General features: G+C 35.9%; 2 protein-coding genes across 7 annotated transcripts in view; both read left to right on the forward strand.

The window, feature by feature from the left end:
* LOC132119236 (4'-phosphopantetheine phosphatase-like) overlaps positions 1-1298 on the forward strand; it is a 33183-nt gene extending 31885 nt beyond the window's left edge. For both annotated transcript variants that reach the window (XM_059529035.1, XM_059529036.1), the window contains exon 19: positions 45-1298. In XM_059529035.1, the coding sequence (XP_059385018.1) occupies positions 45-273 (229 nt within the window). In that variant the 3' untranslated portion in view covers positions 274-1298. The remainder of the gene's footprint in view (positions 1-44) is intronic.
* A 2599-nt stretch (positions 1299-3897) lies between these two features.
* LOC132119238 (draxin-like) lies at positions 3898-24349 on the forward strand. 5 transcript variants are annotated; one of them, XM_059529040.1, is made up of 7 exons: positions 3898-4034; positions 13439-13925; positions 16551-16786; positions 21068-21188; positions 21390-21521; positions 22587-22676; positions 23025-24349. In XM_059529040.1, the coding sequence occupies exons 2-7, from the start codon at positions 13457-13459 to the stop codon at positions 23135-23137; spliced, it is 1161 nt and encodes a 386-aa protein (XP_059385023.1). In that variant the 5' UTR covers positions 3898-4034; positions 13439-13456; the 3' UTR covers positions 23138-24349. The 5 variants fall into 5 exon arrangements, with proteins under 5 accessions (XP_059385023.1, XP_059385026.1, XP_059385025.1 ...); XM_059529043.1 differs by having other exon boundaries at positions 21429-21521; XM_059529042.1 differs by having other exon boundaries at positions 16551-16750.

Raw genomic sequence — 24349 nt, forward strand, 5'->3', positions numbered from 1 at the left:
TCTGCTTGTAACCATGGTCTCTCCCTTTGTTCTTCATTCTTCAGTCGCCTGGACAAAGTCCTGGCCACAGTCATCAGGGAGCGTGGCACAGATCTGGTGATCATTGAAGGAATGGGTCGGGCCATCCACACAAACTACTATGCCATGCTCAGCTGCGAGAGCCTTAAACTAGCAGTCATAAAGAACTCCTGGCTGGCCGAGCGTCTTGGAGGCAAGATCTTTAGTGTAGTCTTCAAATACGAGGTCCCTTCCAAAGCCCAAGAGCAACATTAGGGAAATTTAAAGGCTTTTAGGGGTAAAATGGCTAGCATTGAAAGGAAAGAGCACTTCCAAGGGTCCTCTGTGCTTCTTCCTGCGATTAACATATTGATTGTATTTGGGGTTTTCTTTTTCTTTCTTTTTTTTTTAAATCAAAATCAATAATAAGGGGGCAGTCGTGTGTGCCTGCTCTGAAATTGAATGTACACGTCTGCTGTTACCTCCCTCATAACAATTGGATGACAGCTGTAGGGGCTTTCTTTTGATGAGATTGAATTTAATTGTTCTCAGACCAGTTTTGGTTGCTGTTGGTTATTTTGTTGGATTCAGGATGAATTGCAATGACAAATATAGCATTTATGAACAGTTTTCAAATTGAATTAGCCCTAGTAATGAGGTTGTACACTTTTCTCCTGCTGGATTTAACAGTACTGTATATTTAAGTGTATAAACCCATTTATTGAATGTTGGTCTGTCTTTTGAAACACTGAAAACATAGCAGATTTGTTTTTCATTGCAGACTCATTTAGAAGCCTTTTAAATGATCATTTCCATTTTTTTTTTAATGAACAATCTGCTTTCAAATGAAGCTGGTATGTTTCTAATTTCACTCACTGCGTTTGTTACTGCCAAACTGAATCACATCTCATACAGCTGGCGTTGTCTTTTAATGACTAGCACCTCTGTTCCCATGACAACATTTTGTAGTGACTTTGATTTTGTGTTATTTTAATACATTAGCACTGGTGTCCCAACAGAAGTGAATAAGAAGATCATCTTGAACAAAATGGAATGCTTGGCCTTTAACAGTACATGGGTTCTTGAGTTTGTTGTTCTTTGTTTTGTTCTGTTTTGTGTGGCCAATGTGGAATGTGCTTAAAAAAGTGGTATAACTATTTGGACATACTCAAATATAAAGAGACAAAAGGCAGATTTTATAATGGATTATGCATCCATTAACACTAGATGTCAGTATTGTATTATAATTAGTTCAAAACAGTTAACTTTCTTGATAAAGGCAGATGGTATTGTGACAGACATCGTTTTCATTGTTGTTATTATTTGTCAGATGCTCAGTAGAAAAAAATGAGAGGGAACAGAGTCTTCAATGCCTGCCTCAGATATTGCACCATTATAATGTAATGCATTTGTCCTCAGGTCTGATGCAGCTCTCACTTTCTACCATCTGTGGAAATCTTTGTAATCTAAAATCAATTTCAGGGTTCTATAGCACAGCATTGCCTCACTATCTCAGCTCTTTCTGATTGAGAGAGAGAGATGGAGATCGACATTTTATGTGTGTGTGTGTGTGTGTTTATGTGAATAAGAAAAATTTCAAATGTTTGACACAATTGGAGGCAGTTAACATTAAAGCACAGTATTTCAGTATTACTCTGTTATGGAGTAATAAGCTCGCTGATTGCTTTTTCATTCTGATGGATTGGTTGGTTCTCTCCATGTATCTTGTGTGTTTATTCATGTGTGTGATCCAGAAAAACAAAATGTCCATACAGATTTGATGGGATGTTATATATTTTCAATGTTATAAGCGCAGTATGTACAACATCATTCTGACTGAAGGTTTTGGACTAATGGTCAAGATAGAATATTAAGTTTCAGGAAGACATTCATTTGGGTGGTAGCTCTGAAATGTGTTTATTCATAGACGTTGAGAAAACAATGATCTCGTTCATACTGAAGCTGATTGTACAGTCCTCATTTATTATTCAGCCAAACTTTGTAAAATCAGTTGCAAATATAACGTAAACTTGTACATGGCATGTACTGTTTGTTTGCATATCTTAATGCATTGTCTGGATTTTAGAAAATAAAAAAATGCTCACTTGACAAATCATATATAAGGCTGTCAAATATATTTTACGCTGTGTTCAGGTGTCTTTTATTTCTGCATTTGTATTACCTTTCAAAATTATCAAGGACATCAACAGTTTTTTAGCATAGCTCAGTCACAGCTTTTCATAAACATTAAACTAGAAATATAATTTACATAATTTTAGGTATTTCTAAATGCCACAGATTTTCTGTGAGGAAAAATAATCTAGAAAGATTATTAAATTTTAAAATATTAAATCTAGATGGCTGCCAGTAAATAAAGTAGCTTTTTTTGTGTCCAAATGGTGTAATTACAACATCTAGCAACGGGCTTGATGGGCCAAGCTAACCAGCAAAATCTTAATCTCTTGACCTGAACAGCCTCATGAATCACATGATGAGCCAAGTATTATTTATTTATATCATGGTAAGACCTGTAAAAATTATTTATTTTTTTAAGTAGGGGGAGCAGCATCTTTACTGAGATGCAGTTGCAGTCTTTTGATTAGTACTATGTTTTTTGCACATGGTATTTCTTGTGCTGAAATCTGCTGATAATGTGAAGCCGCTTGCAGAGGGGCCTCCTCGGACCCTTTGTGTTTCAACATTTCAACACATTTTTAATTTTTATTTTATTTTATTTTTTTGGCTGTTTAGATAATTATTAGAGTGATTATTTATGTTTTTAAATAACTGATTTCCACCAACACAATCCTTTTTTTTCCGCTTATGGCTATAACACTAGTTTAGATGTGATTTAGTATTACTTGCTAAATGGAAACTCCACCTTGTAGCCCTCTGACTTCTACAAGTTATTACATTTTAAATATAATTGTTTTAACAAGGAAAGTGAGAAAACAATTAGTTATTTAGTCGTGCTTTGTTTTTGTTTTGTTTTTTTGTTTTTTTTGCTATTTCAAGCAACAGTTGCATTATGTTAGTCAAGTCAAGTCACCTTTATTTATATAGCGCTTTAAACAAAATACATTGCGTCAAAGCAACTGAACAACATTCATTAGGAAAACAGTGTCAATAATGCAAAATGATAGTTAAAGGCAGTTCATCATTGAATTCAGTTATGTCATCTCTGTTCAGTTAAATAGTGTCTGTTCATTTATTTGCAATCAAGTCAATGATATCGCTGTAGATGAAGTGACCCCAACTAAGCAAGCCAGAGGCGACAGCGGCAAGGAACCGAAACTCCATCGGTGACACAATGGAGAATAAACCTTGGGAGAAACCAGGCTCAGTTGGGGGGCCAGTTCTCCTCTGACCAGACGAAACCAGTAGTTCAATTCCAAGCTGCAGCAAAGTCAGATTGTGCAGAAGAATCATCTGTTTCCTGTGGTCTTGTCCTGGTGGTCCTCTGAGACAAGGTCTTTACAGGGGATCTGTATCTGGGGCTCTAGTTGTCCTGGTCTCCGCTGTCTTTCAGGGATGTAGAGGTCCTTTCTAGGTGCTGATCCACCATCTGGTCTGGATACGTACTGGATCCGGGTGACTGCAGTGACCCTCTGATCTGGACACAGACTGGATCTGGTGGCTACGGTGACCTCGGAATAAGAGAGAAACAGACTAATATTAGCGTAGATGCCATTCATCACAAATGTTCAGTAAATGTATTGCCTTTCACTGGATTAATTAGTTTAGTTTACAAATTTATAATTAAACAAAAACGTTCCCTGTTTGTGAGGACTGTTGCTTGTCCCCTTTTAAGTTTTCCATCTGAGCAGATGTGTGGGAATAAATGTTCATTCTTTCCTGTGGGATAATTGCGTGGTAAGCCTGTTCGTTGATTTTTCTCTTTTTTTTCCCCCAATCCATCATCACTGAAGACTTCACAGCGGCGCGCATTCGGGGAGCGCGCTCGTTTGTCGGAGCGCGAGACAGTTCATCTGTGATCCTCTTCTTCACTCGGCTCCTTCTAAACGGAATAATACACGGTGAGAGTGCATCTCTTTTACTCATTCTCGTGCTTTAAAGAATGTGTCATATCGTGTTTGTTTGCGCAAATATTTTGACGGAAACATTACAAACGTTTTTTTTATTAGGCCTATTATTGTTTCGCTTGGGGGTTACAGTAAGATAACTTTTGCCTCTTCCTTTTCTATCCTTATTATCTTTTAAGTATGTTTTTCATTTATATTATTTTCAAATCTCAAATTATGTTAGTCTCTTAAAAACTATGGATAACAGTTTTCTTTTAAAACTTGACCATTAAGATAAGCATTGTCGCGTTTGCCATCTCTTCTTAATGTGCTTAAATGATTTATAAGCAATTAAATTTTTCGTAAGATGTTCATGATATTTTATAAAGAGGAGGAATAGAAAATGTAGGAGAGTGCGTCTGTGTGAGTGCACAAGCTTGATCGTATCTTTATGTTCTTAATTCTGTGTCTTGAATTGAGCGGGCAGCTGAGTTTGAAAGCATGTAATTATGAATTTCAGTTAGACTCCAAATAAGGCTCTTTCTCTTTCTGCACTCATAATTATACATCAACTTGGTACATCCATGTGAATATTAAAAGTAAATTGCTTTCACACATAGAGTATGGGTATACATTTGATGAGACAATACATCATTTTACTATAATGTAAAAAATAACGCAAAATTTATACTTTTACAGTCAAATATTGTTGCAGTTATTAATTTAATAATTTAAAATTAAATTAATAATTTAATAACTTTAAGTCATCATCTGGTCTTCAATTGTATTATTTTCAATCCATTTTATGGTAATAAACAGATTTTAATAGCTCAAATAGGTAAGTATAATTTACATTATGTAAGTTAATTTAATGACATATACAGTACATGTACTGCAACATATACAGGAACAAAAATGCCATCCAGTAATACTTCTATAACATCATCACTTTGTACCTTAAATTTTATAATTGCGGACTGCAGTTTTCTACTGTACATGTATCAAAATTTGTTTTTACAGTTCCGCAAAACTGTGATTCTGTGACTTTAGAAGATTAGTTTAGATGCATTTTTTTCTGGCCCCAATAAATGCTTAAGTCTCATGTAGGCTCTATTGTCATACTAACACAGCAGCACAGCTTATTAATGGTGTTGAGAAGTGCGATATCCATATCTCTTTTTGGTCATTCGTTTCCATCATTCGGTACCTTTTTTTTTACTTAAATGTGTTACATTTTATTGTAAACCTGAAATGTTGCTTGGTCATTGTGTTTTCCAAATGTGTGTTGTAATTACAGAGCCACACTTCTAATCAATTATGTTTTTAAAGATGATGCACAATGCTGAATGAATGTCAAAGAAGCTATCAATTACCATGTCTGAATGACCTTCTGCTGATATAGACCATCGCTAAAACACTTCCAGTCATTTCGGCTATTAAGAGATCCCAAATCAGATCAATAAAGACCTTTGTGTGATTTGTTCTCCAGCCTCAATCTCCTGCTGGCCAACTGGGAATCAGTCTTTGTGGAACACTGGAGACAGCTGGTCTATTGCTTAACAAATGAGACACTGTTTTTGTCTCCCGCTTATCTTGTACGGAAACTGCTTTTACTCAACAGAGACATTTCCATGCAGAGTAGTTTTTCGGTTGATGGCATATGGCATGGTTCTCCATGTTCCATTCTTTTTGTTATCTTCACACTTCACAACATGCCTATAGAGACTGTACTCCCACTCAGGAGTGTGTGTGCTTTTGCGTCTGACTGTTTTTGGAACAGGATGAAGGAGGTTTCCCTGCTGTGAGGATGAGGAGCATTCTGCCAGGATGCTCAGCTAGAAGATAAGGAGACACATTGCAGGGAGCCAGTTGTGATTTGCGAAACAGAAGTGATATTTGCTGGAGCACCACGTGTTGTAAGCAGTCACATTGGAGACAGGATCTCTGTCTTTTCCTCAGCTCTTGGCACCAGATGGATCCTCCTTATGGCAGTTTTAACACTTAGCCTGTTGCTATGCGTTTTGTGTCCTTGACACTTTTAAAGCTGCCAAAACGAACAATGTGAGGTGTGAAATTGCTGAAACTGTTAGTCAAGAGATGGGTGCTCTCATTTGAGTTGGTTTATTTCCCTCTTTTGAAGCATTCTTTTGTTTGATTTTTATAATTTAATAGGAGGCTGAAGTGCAAGATTGGAACGATGCAATTTGCGAAGCATTTGTTTTTTCCCCTTTGATTGATCTTCACATATATAATGTGCTTATGGACCAACACACCAGCCGTGCAATTTTTGACTACCATTAAAATAAATTGTGATATATCAATACTCTTTACCTGAGTATGAAATTGTACTTATGATATTTGTATTACAGTGTCATTGTAGACTTTCCACATTTAGTTCAAGGATTATGGTTGGCTTAATAACAGATTTTTGTTTTTGGTACAATATCAGTAGTTAGACTGTGAAATATGCATGATAATGATTACATTTACAAATCTAATGATTTAAATGCTGTCATGTATAGGCACACAAAGGACATCTTTAAATCGGGGTCATATAATGAACAACTGATGACCTTAATAGCAATCAAACCTATTCAATAACTCAATAATAAAACAAATAAATATAAGTTCATAAATTAATACCAAGGTGCATCTTAGCATATTTTTCCACTTGTGTTTTCAAATAATTTCTTCAAATATTCCAGAACTTAAAATGTATCGTAATTGAAGAGAAAACAACAAATAATTAAATTAACAAATATGCTCAAATTAGACAGAAAGCTAAACTCCAGCATTAACTTTCTTAAATTAAAGTTGCATGAAGTTCTGAACTCTGTAAAACAGAAGCAACCTGCTAACATGAAATCAAATGTAAGTCAAGTCCCCCATGTTCTTTGCACTTTTCATAAGACATACAAATTCAGTGGGGATGCTGCCTTTTGTAGGCTGTAAGCAACAGCGTTGTAGCAAAATGTCTTTGAGGCTTCACAATAGTGCCACCCTTTCTTGATGGCTAGGACTGTCTTCACGGTCTGGCAGATTTGGTGGGTGTGAATCTGACGTGGCCAGTGGAGTGCAGCCAACTGCTTCTACACACCAAACTTGACCTGACCTAAACAACATAACTAAGGTAGACCTACATATAATACCCAGAATAGAAACTAATGAGAGTAGCCTGGTATTGACTGAGGACATGTTCTCTGTGTCCCATATGTGGTCTGTTTCCACCTCATTCAGCATCAGAAATCTCACACAAAGATATAACCTTCTTAGATCTTCCAGTTGAGAAAGAGAAAAGGTTTCAACCTTTCATCCTGATGAAAAGGTTTTTTTTTTTTTGTTCTTCTGCTTTCTGGAGGTAGCAGGGGTGCAACAGATGGCTTATGAAGCCCCAGATCTCAGCAGGAGGAGATGTTGAAGACCTCACAGTGGAAGCTCTCCCTCCTCTTGAGATGTCAGTGAGTTCATTAGTGAGCTCCACATTCCTTTCAGACTTTTGCACAGTATCATCCAAGTCTCTTGTGAAGGCTTTTATCAGTTATTCACACAGTAGTAGGATCTGAAGTTTCTGAACACCATGTTGTGCTCACACATACTCACCACCTCGCTGTTTTCTTTCTGGGATTTTTTTTCATCATCTTTCTGGGTCTGGCTCTCGTTGTCTTTTGCTGAGTTTCCAAGCACCATGCTGGGCTCCATGCTGTGACCCTTTGCTGAATATCCTATATGATCATAACTTGCCTGCTGTTACTCTGCAAACAGCAGAAGTACTACTGCATGAATCCACTGAGATCTTTGTTTGTTTTATGGCTATACTTCTGTGTCTTGTATCACATATGCACTGACACTGAAGCATGTGTCTGTGATTTGTTTTTTATGATACTACACAGGACTATCAGTTGGTTACTGGAATGTGTTTACAGGATGTATATTTGATTATTTATGTTGGATGGACTGGAAATGTCAAAGAAATGTAAAATTCTTTCTGTGCATTTTAAAAATATATTCAATATTTTAGCTTGGTGAATTTAACATGCTGATGATGTCAAAGTTACGATATTGTATAGTTTGACTATTTAATGTGTTCTTGATTCACTAAGGCAGGGATTCCCAAACTTCCCCAACGGCTCTACTCTGAGCTCCTCCCGAGTGACCGAGCTTCTCACCCTTTCTCTAAGGGAGCGCCCAGCCACCCGACGGAGAAAGCTCATTTCGGCCGCCTGTATCCGGGATTGTGTCCTTTCGGTCATGACCCACAGCTCATAAAGAAAGTTGACATGCACATAAAGAATTAAATGATTTCAATATTTTATATTGATTTAATTTGGTAATTATTTATTTTAAATTGACATGATTTAAAGAATTATAAGCTTTTTATAAACTCACACATCACTATTATTATTGCTCATACTCAGGGTGATATGAAGATTTAACAATTAACTGTTAACATTTATAACATATTTGTAACTACTGAGATGATGATATCTCAAACCCTTTTAATATATCCTGTTAAATTTGATAGCAAACTGGCAGCTATGGTTTTGTAATTTTATTATACCAATTTACTTGAAATAACAAAATCAGCCCCACTCCCCATACCTCAAAATGTGCGGATAACCACCATAACAAAAGATATATCACATGAATGAATCAGAATTCATTGTAAGTGGCCTGTCCATAAAACATGGTCAGTACATCTCTATGGATGTTGCACAGGGTCATACAAAGAAAGACAAACACCACACACACACACAAAACTTAATTAATGCAATAAACAAACTAAATAAAATACATAAAATGTAAAATAAAACACCCGGAAGAATAGCACATAACTGATGATAAAAATAAGAGGAAAGTATTCAAATTAAATATAATCAATATAATCATGTTTGAGAGACCTTTTTACAGTTTTTGCTTGCCACAAGCATAAATTTGATTGTATTTTATATATATACATATATATATATATACATGTGTATATATATATATATATATATATACAACAACATATATATACATGTGTATATATATATATATATATATATATATATATGTATATATATATATATATATATATATATGTATATATATATATATATATATATATATATATATATATATATATATATATATATATGTATATATATATATATATATATATATATATACATATGTATATATATATATATATATATATAGCACAATAGAGAACACATATTCACTATCAACTAAGCTTTTTCCCTGACCAAACTCCTTATTTGCTGCTTATTAATAGTCAGTAAGTTAGTGGTTAATTTTAGATGTTGGGTAGGATGATAACACTTTAGTATAGGGACCAATTCTCACAAACTCAGAGCACATAACCTTAGTAGCATGGTACTGTATAAACCACTCAGAACACCTTAGGATAACACACTTGTAATCTTCAGGAACACAGTGCTACTCACCACTCATATTTTCTGGGTGAAATATTTTTATATTTACTCTCTTGTTTTGATCAAGGCCTTTTCAAAATCTAGAAACCATATTTTGATAAACAGCCATTGTATACAAAACAAATAGACAACATTTTAACCAATGGCTGTATTATTGATTTTGCACAGCCCAGCATCTTTATAAATCATGCATTGGATACATAAGGTTCACCATCCCCCTCTCTTTCTTGTCATCTCATGGTTAGCATCTCACCTCATGGCTGAGCCCTGGGCCTTTGCCATCTCTTGCCAGATGTTGTATATGTTGTCAATTGCTCCTATTTGAATGGTGTGTGGTCTTTGTGGGTGAGGTCCTTCCAAGCCCAGCAGGGTGCACAGCTCCCACATCTCAAGACTTCATTTCATCCCATCATTCAGCTCCCTCAAAGCTCCACCTGTTAGTCACATGACATTAGGCAGTTTTTATATGAGATCAGCATGAATCAAATCAGCCAGAGCCTTAATTTATAAAGACTTTTTTTTCAGGAATCTGAGCAGCTTCCAGACATTTTGTATGTTTGTTTATTTTTTACACAATTTTTACTCTTGTATTTTTGTGTGGTGGACGAGAGACTAATGAGCTACTAACAAACACACTTGTCATCCTAACAAAGTCTACAGGGGGCTCATACTGAATAGAGACCACCAATTGTGTGGAGACTAAAGCTCAGTGGTCGCTCTAAATTCTCTGCGGTTATAAAAACGCACAGTTGTGTACAAATGACTGACAGAGCCCAAAGCAGTCAGTGTTTATTCCCAAATGAAGCACCTGTAATCTTGATACAAATTTTTTCTGGCAGGAGTTTTGGCTACCTAGCATCATATGCAATTTCCTTCACATAGTCGTTGTGGATGGGTTCTTAAATAGCCCACAATAAAGTCCTCTGGTTAGCAGCCCTACACAACAATCACTGCAGGATGTGAGGTGCATTTGTATGTCTGTGGCTGGTAAGGCTGGTCCAACAATTGACCCACACAAGCTCAATTCCCCTTCCCCATTGATTTATCATACGCCGATGTCTTCACAGAGCAGAATGCCTTCCTGAGCGGGTTGCCAGGTAGATGAACTACCCCCGCCCACATTAAGAAAGTCTCAGTGAGACCTAAATAAGCTAATGCTGACACCAACACAATGTAAGCACACACCTAAACCCATAAAAGCATTGGCAATAACTCAATACAAGCACTAATTGATTCTAATGCTAATGGTAGCACTAACACAATGTGAAAAACCTATATGTACACTGCCATATCTCTGGATGAGAGTATGTAGCAAAGAATGGCGGTAAAAAGTTGTCCTAAACCTTGCTGTGTGTGCATGCAAGACATTTTTGAATCTGATTGCAAAAGTGAAAAATGTATAAAATAAACCATGGCATGTCAAACGCTCCTCATTACCAGCCAGATATACTAAACCCTCCTCATTAAATTCTGCTTAATTTTACTGAGCTTGATTCATTACCTAAATCACAGCACTGAGATACCAATTAAAAGGCAATACTGGTGAGAGATTGAGCTGCAATTTAAGTTTTGCTATCTTAATGTGCTTTCAAGTTGCAAAGGCAATGAAGAGTAATGTTCTCCTCTGATAATTTTACTTGTATCCTAAAGGCGGCAATACACATTTTGAAGATTTTTAAAGATGTACTGTATGGAATTTATGATCATTTATTTATCCAGCCCAAATGAATCATAGATGTACTAATTCATTTTTCTATTGAATAAATTTAGCATATGAAGAAACTTTTGTGAAATATGATTAATGTGATGCACACTCACATATCGAGTCAAAAGTCATATCCAGAATGTTGAGATTAAGCAATCTGATGACTGAGGTACTACTACTGCTACTACTCCTACTGCTACAACTAATGCTACTACTACTGCTGTTGCTACTACTATTACTAATACTACTAATAATTGTACTTTCTGAGTGTAAAGTAAAATGTTACTGCAAAAGCAATTATACAGGCTGTGACAAATCCTACCACACACAGAATCCACAGCCACCACCTCACACATTTTTGGTCCATAAAACAGCCTCACAGCCATAAAGCCTTAATCTTATCCCGGATTTTGGTAAAGCTCTGCAATTCAGAAGATAGCCATGAAACAGAATGAAACGTAGGTTAAAAACAAAAAAGATGTTCCATTCTGTGAAATGTAAACAATAAATATAAGATAAAACTGGATGTGAACTTGTCTTGAATTGAAATTAATTAATTGAAAAATCATTATTCATTTTGAAGTTATCATCTGTGCCTTTCTGAATAAGAGCTTCAGGTAGATCTCTAATAGATAACTTTTCAATTTTACATCTGATGTATTAATTCAATTGGCCCAATAGTCTTACAACCTACAAGGAATCTTTAGCATTAAGTGATTTTAATTTGGAATAAAATGGACTCATTGGGCAGATTTTCCATTTCTTGCACTCTTTCTCACTTGTCGAAAACATTTACAGGTGTGCATTTCATCAGTTCATGCATCCCCTGGGAATCAAACCCATGACACTGGCATTTCTAGCACCATGACCTACTCTTTGAGCATGGTTATCTCTACTGGAAATGTGGTTTGGTCACACAAGCCTGACAATTCATAAACTGGCTAAATTATAACTTTCTAGTTTCATTGCAATTCCTCATCTATAATATACAAAATGCATAAAAATGGATCCCACAAGTAATTACTGGTGACTGGAAGCCATCAATAATAGCCTTACTCCATCATTATAAACATGACAAATCATCAGAAATGTAAAGACATGTAAATTTAGCATGCTTGTATCAGTACCACTGGTGCCGGTCTTAAATGTAACGTGAGCAGCTCTCAGGGACAAAGGGGCCAGATTTACTGAGGATGAGAGCAGACCTCAGATGATCAAAGTAAAACCCATGTCACTGATTTGCATGGTGAGATCCATGGTGAGAACCTCCTCATAAGCTTGACTTTGATATGCCACCTGAGGAAAGATTCTTCCTTTGGATCCTCTTATTCTTAGTCTATGGGAATCCAAACCTGATATTTAGTCTGGCAAGTTTTCTTAACACATTTAGGTTGCCTTTGAGCTCTTGTTTATTTCATGTCAAAGCAAAGCAAAGCAAAGCCATTATTTAAATATGAAAGTATATTTGTGGGTGTAACATGATGCTCTGGCTTGAGATGTCCTGATTTAAAATTCAAAAGTTTACTTGAAAATTATTGAAACTTTGGCGTATTTTTTTCAGTTTTGATAAATTTAAGCTAGCTAACTAAGCATTATTATCAAGGTATATTGGCTATAACATCCAAACTTATATGGCTGGATTCTTGGATACATGGCCATAGTGAGATGCAAACTTGATGTTATGAATGGTCTGACTATCTGCCATTGTATCAATGATGGTTAATCATATTACAAATACAACATAACATTACAAATATAATATTACAAATGTAATTCATACAACGATGATGCTTTTTATATCTTGAGCATGCATTTTTTAGGGCGGATGGTGGGGTGGGGGTGGTCTTAACATCCTTAATATTTAAAAGATGTTAATATTGATAATATTGCCATGTAATATTGCCTTAATTCTTGTTGTAAAATGTTGTCACACTTTAGTGTATGTACTATTCTCATGATAAACTAATTGCTTATTAGCATACATATTACTAACACATTGGCTGCTTATTAATAGTTATAAAACATATATTTTGTATGGCGATGAACTTAAACTTAACAACTACCTTAAAAAACATTAATTAGCAGCAATTAGTTTATTGAGGAAAAAGTCAGAGTTATTGATAGTGAGAATTGGACCTTAAAATAAAGTGTAACCTAAAATGCCATCTGTTGTTGTTGATATTTAGGAATTAACTATTCATGATATATCAAAAAAATTCTTAAAATAATACATGTATTCAAAGTGCAAAAGTCTGACTTGATCTTGCTCTAAACAACAGGTTGCACTGTGTTTGAAGATGGCGGCTCCTGGCTTTTGTCGTCTCTTAGCTCTGCTCCTCATCACACTGTCCCACACCTCGTACAGCTCTGAGATCCCATCAGAAAATTCCAAACAGAGTCTGGCTCTGTCTTCCACCTCTGACTCCAAGCAACACCATGACATGGGACTTCTGGGCGGCAGCCAACCACGAAGACACTGGTCACGTAAAGATAAGGATAGTGTTGCCCTTCACTCTCGTAGGCTGCTGGATCGACCGGAGGATGATGGGACAAGTCTGGAGGGTCTAAGCCCTGTAAGGCTGGAGATAGGGCCTGGGGAGAGTATGAGGACAGAGGTTCATGAGGAGGTCAGGGGTCCTGCTCATATGCGGCGGGGAAATCATTCACCAGAGGGTGAGTTCAATCGTAAAGGCAGGAGACATGGCCACGGGCATCAGGCTGATCACAGAAAACAGGGAGGCAAAAGAGACAAGGGTCGAGCTAAAGGTAATTGAGATTTGCTGAATTTTCAACTTAGATAATATGAGATGTGCAATATGATAAGCATTTTATTTCATAAATAATCCTACCTCATATTTCTGTTGTTGAAACATCTATGCCAAAAGGACAAAGGAATCACAGTGCTGCCACATTTTTTTTTTTAAGTGGTCAGTCTTTACAAGAACCAACTAAGACCTTTTTTGGTTATTACTAGGGTTGCCAACTTCACAAAAGGAATCATGGTATCATGGTTTTTCATAGAAAAATAAGACACTCACACACACACAATATATATATATATATCTATCTATATATATATATATATATATCTATCTATATATATATATATATATATATATATATATATATATATATATATATATATATATATATATATATATATATATGTATACATATATATATATATATATATATATATATATATATATATATATTATTCTTTTTTCAATTAAAGAAAACATATATTTAATATGGGCTGCTTTTGGTGCTTGACATTTTTTTATTTGTCATTTTGTGTTTCAAGAATAAGGTCCAAGGTAAAGAATACGCTGGAAGTATTGTGTTGAAATGTAAAATGTTTTTCTCTTTTTAAAGGGGTGGATTATTGCGTTTTCACTTTTTAAATGTTAGTTAGTGCAATATCTGCAAAGTTACGAATCTGAAAGTTCAATGCAAATGAAGATATTGTCTTTTAAAATTCTGACAGTTTAATGCCTCAAAAAACGGTGGTAGGGACTACAAAAAATGTATTTCCCGGGTTTGTGATGCTACAAACCCAGATAAGAGGAAGAGAAAACTAGAGGTGCACGTAAAAATCTATTTTGATATGAATCACGATTATGTCTTCTAACGATTCTAATGGATTCAAAATCAATGTTCTAAAGCAGCGGTTTTTAATACTGTTCCACACGTCCCCCTGCTCTGCACGTGCTCTGCATCTCTCTCTGTCTCTCTCTCTCTATTTCATTCAGCTCAGCTCCAACAATGAACTGTTCCAATTATACACTTATTTTCACTTAGCTATGAGAAGCATTAAACATGGGTGCACGTGCGGTTGCCGTACTGTATTATAGCTTTAATCAGTATAAAACCGTATATTAAAAGCTAACATAAACAGTAGCATTTACAAATAACAGCATTTCTAAAAGTATGAGACAACAACAAACAAGGGGCTGTAACTGGATGATGATGTAGAGGATCATTCTAGAATAAGTTTCATGATCAGCATAGCAGTCAATCAATGGGACTACAGGTCATGTATGGGACAAATCAATTAGGCCCAATATATGGGATGTCCTGGCTGATATGGGACAGTTGGCAACCGTAGTTATCACAAAAAAATGTAAAAGTTAAACCTCGCGAAGCGGAGGTGTCTTATATCAGACTTAAGGGGTTTATTCTAAAATAACAACCGGCTGGATATACATTATCCCGCTTATTACACGGCTAAAAAAAGAAAATTGTTTTTACCATATATGTTGAAATTAATGCTGAAGTCTTCCATTGTAACACACGGTGGTTAAGTGTTTACAGTCACAATGGCGCCAGAGAGTCAACGGTAGCGAAGTGCCTCATTAAGCATATAAGTAGTACCGGTCAAGATAACTCGTAGTACCCAGATGAGCAATGTTGTCTGGGAATAACATACCGCTGGATGGCGCGATTGACCAATCAGAATAAAGTATTCCACAGAGCCGTGTAATAGTACTATTTTAAGAGCAGAGATTCTTCAAAATGTCTCATTTGTGATCCACAGAAGAAAGAAACTATAGTTTGGAACAACACAATAAAGTACGTGTTGACAGAATTGTTAAATTTGGGGAGAAGTTTACTAATCTATATTAGCGGAGTGACAAATAAAAACTTTCACTGCTCACTGGCAGGTAGATATAGAATATTATTTCAAATTTATCCAGCTACAAGCCACATTAAAATAACAAGTACTATGTATTCTACTTGGTCCACTACTGGAAATCAGTCTAAGTTGATTAATGTGATTAATGATTAATAGAAAAAAAAAGAGCAGCATGTATTTGAAATAGAAATCTAACATTGTAACATAATAAAAGTTTGATAGTGTCATCACAGCTTTCTCAAAAATATTAAGCACCACAACTGTTTTCAAAATTGATAAGAGAAAATCAAGCAGAAAATCAGCATATTAGAATGATTTTTGAAGGATCATGTGACACTGAAGACTGGAGTAATGGTGCTGAAAATTAAGCTTTGCTGCAGGCATAAATGAAAAAAAATGATACATTTTAAAATATATGTAAACTTGTAAAATTGTAATAATATTTAGCAATTTTGTTGTTTTTACTGTATTTTGATCAAATAATAAATGCAGCCTTAATTGGCAAGCATAAGAGACTTCTTTCAAAAATATTTACAAAAATCATAATATTCCAAACTTTTGTACAAACTTTTGCACTAGAATTTAATATTTGCAACAATAATGCCCTGAGATGTTCAAAAGGCCTATGGGGTAGAGTAACATTGGGTTTGATTCTGTGTCTATAAGTAGCCATATGAGATGTTTTTTTCAGGTCTGAACTACGAATACTAATTTTATTAAAGACCGACCATAGTTTCTCTCTCTTTTTCTCCTAGGGGATATCTATGACCCTGAACCAGAATTAGGCTCCTTGTTGAAGGATATGAATGCATTTGAGGATGGTTTTTACACCTCCCCGCCCAGTCACGACAATGCCCCACTCACTGAAGCTCCCTCCCCTCTCTTCCCCATTTTGGTAACCACGGCAATCAACGAGCATCCCCCAACACTGTCCCCAGCCTCCACCAAACCCCAGGTACCCTGGCAAGCAGGAGCGTCCTTGAGTATGAAGGTCTGTTGTGTTGTTCAGAGTGTTTAGTTTCATAAGATGCTGTTATTCTCTGATTTACACAGAGGACTGTGTTCAATATGTCCCGAAGCATTTTTGTATTGTTTGGGGGGGGGGGATTAGCGCAGAGCAGTTTGCCTTGACTATATATATAAGATCTTTGTTAAACAGTTCACCAGCATCCTGGTTTTATTGTTAGAAATACTTAGTGGCATTACTCTTGGGACGTTTCGCTGCTTTCAGCCTGCGTTAAACCGCCTTGAGTCTTTTTCCACTCTGTCATTTTGTTGTTAGATCCCAAAATGAACATCTTCATTGGAACCTCACACTGTGGCAGATACTGAAATGCTGTTTGGAGCCAGTAGTGGTAGTACTTGTCAACCTTGTGGTGTGCAGCGCTTCATCACACAGATTTATTTACCTGTGCTTCTGTGCCGTGCTTATTACTGAGTGCCGCCCGGGGCTGGATCATACACAAGCAAAATTACCCAACTCGCTTTGCACCAAGGGGGAGGTGGAGGAGGGGAGCTGTCACCAGAGCGAGTGAGGGGTGAGATGTCGCTCGCTCGCCCATCCTCCTGCTCCTCTTTTTCACAGCCATCTGTTCTGCTCCATTCTCCTCCCTGGAACTCTTTTTACCACTCCCTGTATATATTCAGATTCTCTTGAGGGACATTACTAGGCCTGGATATTAATGATATTAATAAAAACTACATTTGTATTTCCTTAAGGAAATACAGACGCTTACAAAGCAGCAAAACAATAGTGTTTTTGCTAAAATAATCCAGAAAGCAAAGTAAACTGACAGAATGAGACAGAGAGATGAGCATAAGCTGATACTGGTGAAAATTCTATGACTTAAAGTCAATAGGCGATTTCTAAATTTTAATCTTAAATAGATTAAATCTTGAGGTATCAATTTAATTACATTTTTATTGTATTTTATTTTGTTGTATTTTATTGTATTTTACTTTACCTTACCTTACCACACCTCAGCGGTAATGGTCTTTTTATTTAAATTAAATAAATAATAAATTGATTTTTGGGAAATAAAGACAAATAAAGAAGAACAGTAAAAGAGCAAGAATAAGAATTTTATTTCAAAATATTCACCCATGCAATCTTTTTTTGTGTGTGTGTCAAGTCAAGTCACCTTTATTTGTACAACACTTTGTGCAATACTGATTGTCAAAGCAGGCTTACAGTGTAAAACAGGAAAACAGTTTGTCAATAATGAAAAGGACAATAACAAAGAGTTTTTTTTTCAGCGTAAGTCAGCATTTTTGCATTTTTGTGTGCCCTATATGTTGAATATATATAAATGCATGTATGTATGAAAAAAAAAGAAATGCTAAAAGCAAAATGGTGTACAAGCCTGTATGTTAGTGGTATGGCTACACAGAGCATTATGGCTACACAAAATTTAAACTGTAACACACAAGCCCCAGCTGCTACTCAAATGCTGTGAATTGCAGTTCAATTACTTAAATTACCGTAGACAGTTCTAATTATGCTTCGATCACTAACAGCCTTAGATAAAGAAATACAAAGACAGATCTTCAGTTTGCACTTAATCTAACTTCCATTCCTCTAATATATCAGCTGTAGTCTTTAGAGACAATCTATATACCTATCCATCTATCTATACTACTCCAAATAGTTTAAATACAAGGTATAATTTGATCACAAAATAACATTTCAAGAGAGAAAGTGGAAGAATGTGGTATTTTGATTTCACACAGTGTTTTTTCCTTGTATTTTTGAGGCACTGATTAGCAGAAGTCAGTCATTACTCTGGTTAGATTCTCTCTGTCCTCTCCAGTCATTCAACTCCCAGAAGAGCACCATCCTCAATGATGTTCACTTGTACTGTGTCAGTGCTGCTGCTGCTCCAGCCGCTGGCAAAAACTTTAAAGGAGCACACACACATATCAGCATGTGAGGCCAGAAGCTTTAGAGTGCAGGATTCAGTGTATACACATCTAAGAGTCAGATTTACTAACAGCTTGCACCAGCGCAAACTGTTTTACTAAAAAGACATGCAGTGAAAAATTAGTGATGAAAAGTCATTTTTGTGGCAGACCCTATTGCATATGGAGTTGTAAGAAAATTGATTGGAGGTGACTATTTAAATGAAGTATGTATAGAGATTTATTAAAACTTGCGGTAGTCAATTATGATTATAATTTTTTTTTGGCAGAACTTTCCACTCTCATCAGTGCTTTTATGGGATTGCAGACTCATGCTAAGTTGTCTTGTTTAGTAAATCTAGCCCTAGGAATGCTACATTTTGAATGTTACAGCTCATACACCTCTTTTTAGCATTTCAGTGGACATGGAAAAAGTGAATTTCAGGGAACTTTAGAATTGGGATTTTCAGTTATGTATATTGTGGTGTATGCAAATTTCCAATATTGTTATAGTTTTCCCCTTATCTTTTCAAATTCTTGTTCATTATTTATAGTCAAGTCAAGTCAAGTCAAGTCACCTTTATTTATATAGCGCTTTAAACAAAATACATTGCGTCAAAGCAACTGAACAACATTCATTAGGAAAACAGCATGTCAATAATGCAAAATGATAAGATGGAAAGTGCGCCAGAAGCCCATGGTGTTACAATTAGGTGTGTGCAAAACGAAAGACTAAAGAGCTTGAGGAGGATGGTGATCAAAATGAGGTGTTTACTAGAAAACGAAGGAGAATAACAGACAATATACTATATTACATTAACTTCACAATACAATAAATAACAGCATTGACATAGACATTCACACTAGGTTAAGTTACATTCAGATGCACATTCACATTCAACATAACGCTAATCACGGACAAGGGAGAACTAAACAGACCAGGTATTTAAACACACAGGTGATGAGGGAACTGGGGACAGGTGAGGATCAATCAATTAACTAAAACAAGAAAAGGAAGATGACCAAATAAGGAAACCAAAGTTCATAAACGTGACACATGGCCAGTTTAAGGTGACCAAATCTGATATGGTCTAGTGGTTAGGATTCCTGGTTTTCACCCAGGCGGCCCGGGTTCGACTCACTGTATGGGAACGAATGTTCCCTTTTGCTTCCCTCCTCAAAAATCCAGCACATCTTCCTGCACAAGAAGTGACTTTTTTGGCCAGCAGTAGAGCTACAGAACCCTGATATGTCGAGGTTCTGTCAAGCACTTTGCCCCTTCGATAGCTGAGCTGGTAAGGGGAAGTCGTGGCCTAATGGTTAGAGAGTCAGACTCCCAATTGAAAGGTTGTGGGTTCGAGTCCTGGGCCGGCAGGAATTGTGGGTGGGGGGAGTGCATGTACAGTTCTCTCTCCACCCTCAATACCACGACTTAGGTGTCCTTGAGCAAGGCATTGAACCCCCAACTGCTCCCCGGGCGCCGCAGCATAAATGGCTGCCCACTGCTCCGGGTGTGTGCTCACAGTGTGTGTGTGTGTGTTTACTGCTCTGTGTGTGTGCACTTCGGATGGGTTAAATGCAGAGCACGAATTCTGAGTATTGGTCACCATACTTGGCTGAATGTCACTTCACTTCTTCTTGGTAGTCAAGTCAAGTGACCTTTATTTATATAGCGCTTTAAACAAAATACATTGCTTCAAAGCAACTAAACAACATTCATTAGGAAAACAGTGTGTCAATAATGCAAAATGATAATTAAATTGAATTCAGTGATGTCATCTCTGTTCTGTTAAATAGTGTCTGTGCATTTATTTGCAATCAAGTCAACGATATCGCTGTAGATGAAGTGACCCCAGCTAAGCAAGCCAGAGGCGACAGACCAGTTCGTAACACACAATAGTGTGAGGCCAGGCAGTCCATTGTTAAATGATATCAACATTGAGCCTATTTATGATTATAAACGCCCTTGGTTTTATTATGCAATATTTATCAGTGTACATTATTTCAAAAGTAAATAAAATATTTAAAAAAAATCTTAAAATCTTAACAATTTTGTCCAGAAGATGACCAGTAGGTGGCGCTATCACTAAACTTGGCTTACATGATGCTTCCTCTGACCATGTGAGCCGGGACTAGCACAATATGTCACTTCACAGAAGTTAGCATTCTGAAAACTATATAGTATCTTTAAGAATTTCTTTGTTATTTTAGTGTTGTTGGTATTTCAGAGTTTTCCTCAGCTATCCTGTAATATAAATCAGTGCAAAGTTGTTATATCACAGGTTTTAAATTAGCAGCTTGCTTAAAGTTGATGTCAAGTTGATCACCCAGAATAAACCTTTCTAAAACCATGTTTTAAATACGTCTCATTCAGATGCCGGGTCGAGGGAAGACTCAAGGGGAGGTGATGCCGACTCTGGATATGGCACTCTTTGACTGGACTGATTATGAGGATATGAAGCCTGTAGACACTTGGCCATCCAACAAAAGAAAAGGTATGAAAGTACATTCTCAAGTTTAATCAAAACAGTTTTTACTAATATGTTTACAGCAGCAGTTTTTTTAGATATATATTTTTTACATATATCAAAAGATCTGAATAATATTTGATTATAAGATTGTATGTATTTCTCCCAGATCTTTAAACCTCTAAGTGTAAATAATTATCAAAACTCACAGCTGATTTCTGAATAAAGGATTTGGGAGTCCTGTGTCTGTCTATTTCCCCAATAAAGATAAACGCCGTGGCAAAAACAAGAGTAATGGGAACACAACGCTTGATGCTGATGTCATTGACCCATGTGACCATCATCTCGACTGCCTTCCTGGTCAGTGCAATGCTATATTTGTTTTTATATTACAATTATCAAAGGAATAGTTCACCCATTCACCAGATTACAAATTTACCATTACTTACCATTCTTTCAATCAAACTTGTATGATTTTCTTTTTTCCCGTGGAACACTGATGGTACATTAAAAAAAAAAGGTCTTCTGGGCACATACATGGCCAAATGAGATTAACACTTTGAGTCTAACCTTTTCAGTCAGAATAGTTCATTCACAAATCAGATTGGGGTACAGTGATATAACTCTCTGCCTTACTATTGTAGTATGATGTGTCGTTACCCAGCTAGTCACACCGTGGTTTGTTGCACATTCATTGTCCGAACCACATTGGTTTTGTCAGGAACATGTTTGGGTCATTTCGCCAATAAACTATTCAATCCAGCAAACTACTATTAGGAGTTTTTACATTTCATAAGGGCACTAATCGGACACGATGTAATAAAGCGAAAAGAAACTAAAGCTCTCTTCTAAAATCTCTTCCAAATGCAGTATATCTTTTGTCCTAACCTGCTGTGACAAATAATAAACAACATTTCTAAGTTTGTATTTCGACTGCATATGAAATATGTAATATCTCCAGCATGCAAAATTTTTGGTCAAGAGCATTAAATCCACGTGCCACATGTAACATGCTTCTATCCTGTTAACTGTACAGTAATTTCAACCACATAACTTTTCAATGATGTTTGCAAAAGTATGTTGGAACAATGGTTTCAGGAAATGGCAAATTGATGAAGTAAAAAGATTATAATATAGCTCTTCAATACAAAAGAGTGGCCAGGAATTTGTTTTCTTTCTTTCTTTCTTTCTTTCTTTCTTTCTTTCTTTCTTTCTTTCTTCCTTTCTTTCTTTCTTTCTTTCTTTCTTTCCAAAATATACCTTCGGTGTTTCACAATAGAAAAAAGTCTTATTGGTTTGCAGTGATGTGAGTAAATTATTTTTTTTCCCAGTGGACTGTTTCTTTAATATGATATTTATTAGCAAGAAATATTATAAAAATCTTTCCAGTGTTTACATTTATGGTTCATCTTGTGCTACATCCAGGTTCCTGTTGTGATCTGAGAGAACATGAGTGCAAACCTCACAATCGTGGACTAAACAACAAGTGTTATGATGACTGCATGTGTGAAGAGGGTGGGTATGGCTTTTTTGGTTTCCTTAGAAGGAAAAATAACATTCTACAGCAATAGACAAAATATAGAACGGAATCTCATAAAACTCAGGGACATGTCTGAGTCTTAACAGTATTTCACTAATAAAACAAAAGAAAGAAAGAAAGAAAATACTGAATTTTACTTAAAGAAAATGAAGTTTATTTTTATAACTATAGGCAAGTCAAGTCACCTTTATTTATATAGCTCTTTAAACAAAATATATTGCGTCAGACCAACTGAACAACATTCATTAGGAAAACATAAAGATCTATAAAGATTTTTTACGTTGCATCAAGGCACTAACCTGAGAAAATGTAAAATTCTTTAGGTCTGCGTTGTTATGCCAAGTTCCACCGCAAGCGGAGGGTGACCCGAAGACGGGGCCGCTGTGTGGAGCCAGAATCAGCCAACAGCAACCAAGGGGCCTTCATAACCATCTGACATATAGAGAGATACCCTATGACTGATGATGGACTGTTCTTTGAAGAATGTGGGTCAAAGTTAAACGTCCTCAGCCCACAGTATAAATGTACATACACTGTTCATCTGCCTGTCAGGGGTGAGCACGATTCAGACTTAAATATAGAATGGCTTCTTGGATTTAAATTGAGGTAGCAATCAGGATACAGAATTAATTTGAAACAGGAAGTCGAATTTTTTTTTCATTTTGACTTAACCATAAACGTTGTCACACACTCAACATATGGGATATAAACACTAGATGATATTAATAATACAGTTTTGAAATGCCATCTATTAAAATTTGTCTGTGATTTGTAATTTCATTAAATATAATCAAATTATGTTTTTGGACCATGGAATTAATCCAAGCCAATTAATGGACCACTGAATTTTTTTAATACTTTTATTAGTTGTACACTTTTGTGGATAGATAAGATAAGTATATTATGTTATTGATAGACTCAAATTTCTTGTTTTCTTTTCTTTTTCTTTTTTCTTCAATAAAATTATTTGAAAACAATTTGGAAATTTTTTTGGTGATGCAGGGTGGCATAATTAAAATATGAAAATCTAAATATGAAAATTCACACTTATGAATTTAAAGAAAGCAGATTCTTAAATTATGAATTTTGCCCAACCCTGCTATTTGTTAAAACTTACATATAAGCTCGTACAGAATCATTTGTGTCTGAATGGAAGGCTTTTTCTAATGATTATTGTTGTTCTACTGTCAATAACTACTGCTACTCCTGTATTAATGGATATTGATTTGTTTGGTTTATTTGTAATTTATGCTTTATTTATTCAAGTACCAAACAGTTTCTTTTATCGAGAGATGTATCAATGGGCTATTCTTTAACGACTGTGCGTTTTGACAGAAAGATGTTTGGGCGAATGAGTGACCTGTATGGGTTTGAGGGATAGAGATGGACAGAGAGAGATTGAGGGAGAGATGGATGACTTGTCAGTTTAAACCACTGAGCTTCTTTATGGTCTGATACACCTCTGCGTCCCATCAATGTCTTGATTTAACTGTTTATTAGACTTTTATGATAGTGGAGCTGAAATACTTTAGTCTTTGTAAAGTCTTTTCTGTCACCTTGTTTTCGACTTGAAATTTCTCACACTTGATAAATTGTTGATTATTTTTAACTGGTATACCAGAAATAAACTTAACCAAGGACACTAGGA

This window comes from Carassius carassius, chromosome 38 (assembly GCF_963082965.1).
Source record: "Carassius carassius chromosome 38, fCarCar2.1, whole genome shotgun sequence".
NCBI classification, from domain to species: domain Eukaryota; kingdom Metazoa; phylum Chordata; class Actinopteri; order Cypriniformes; family Cyprinidae; genus Carassius; species Carassius carassius.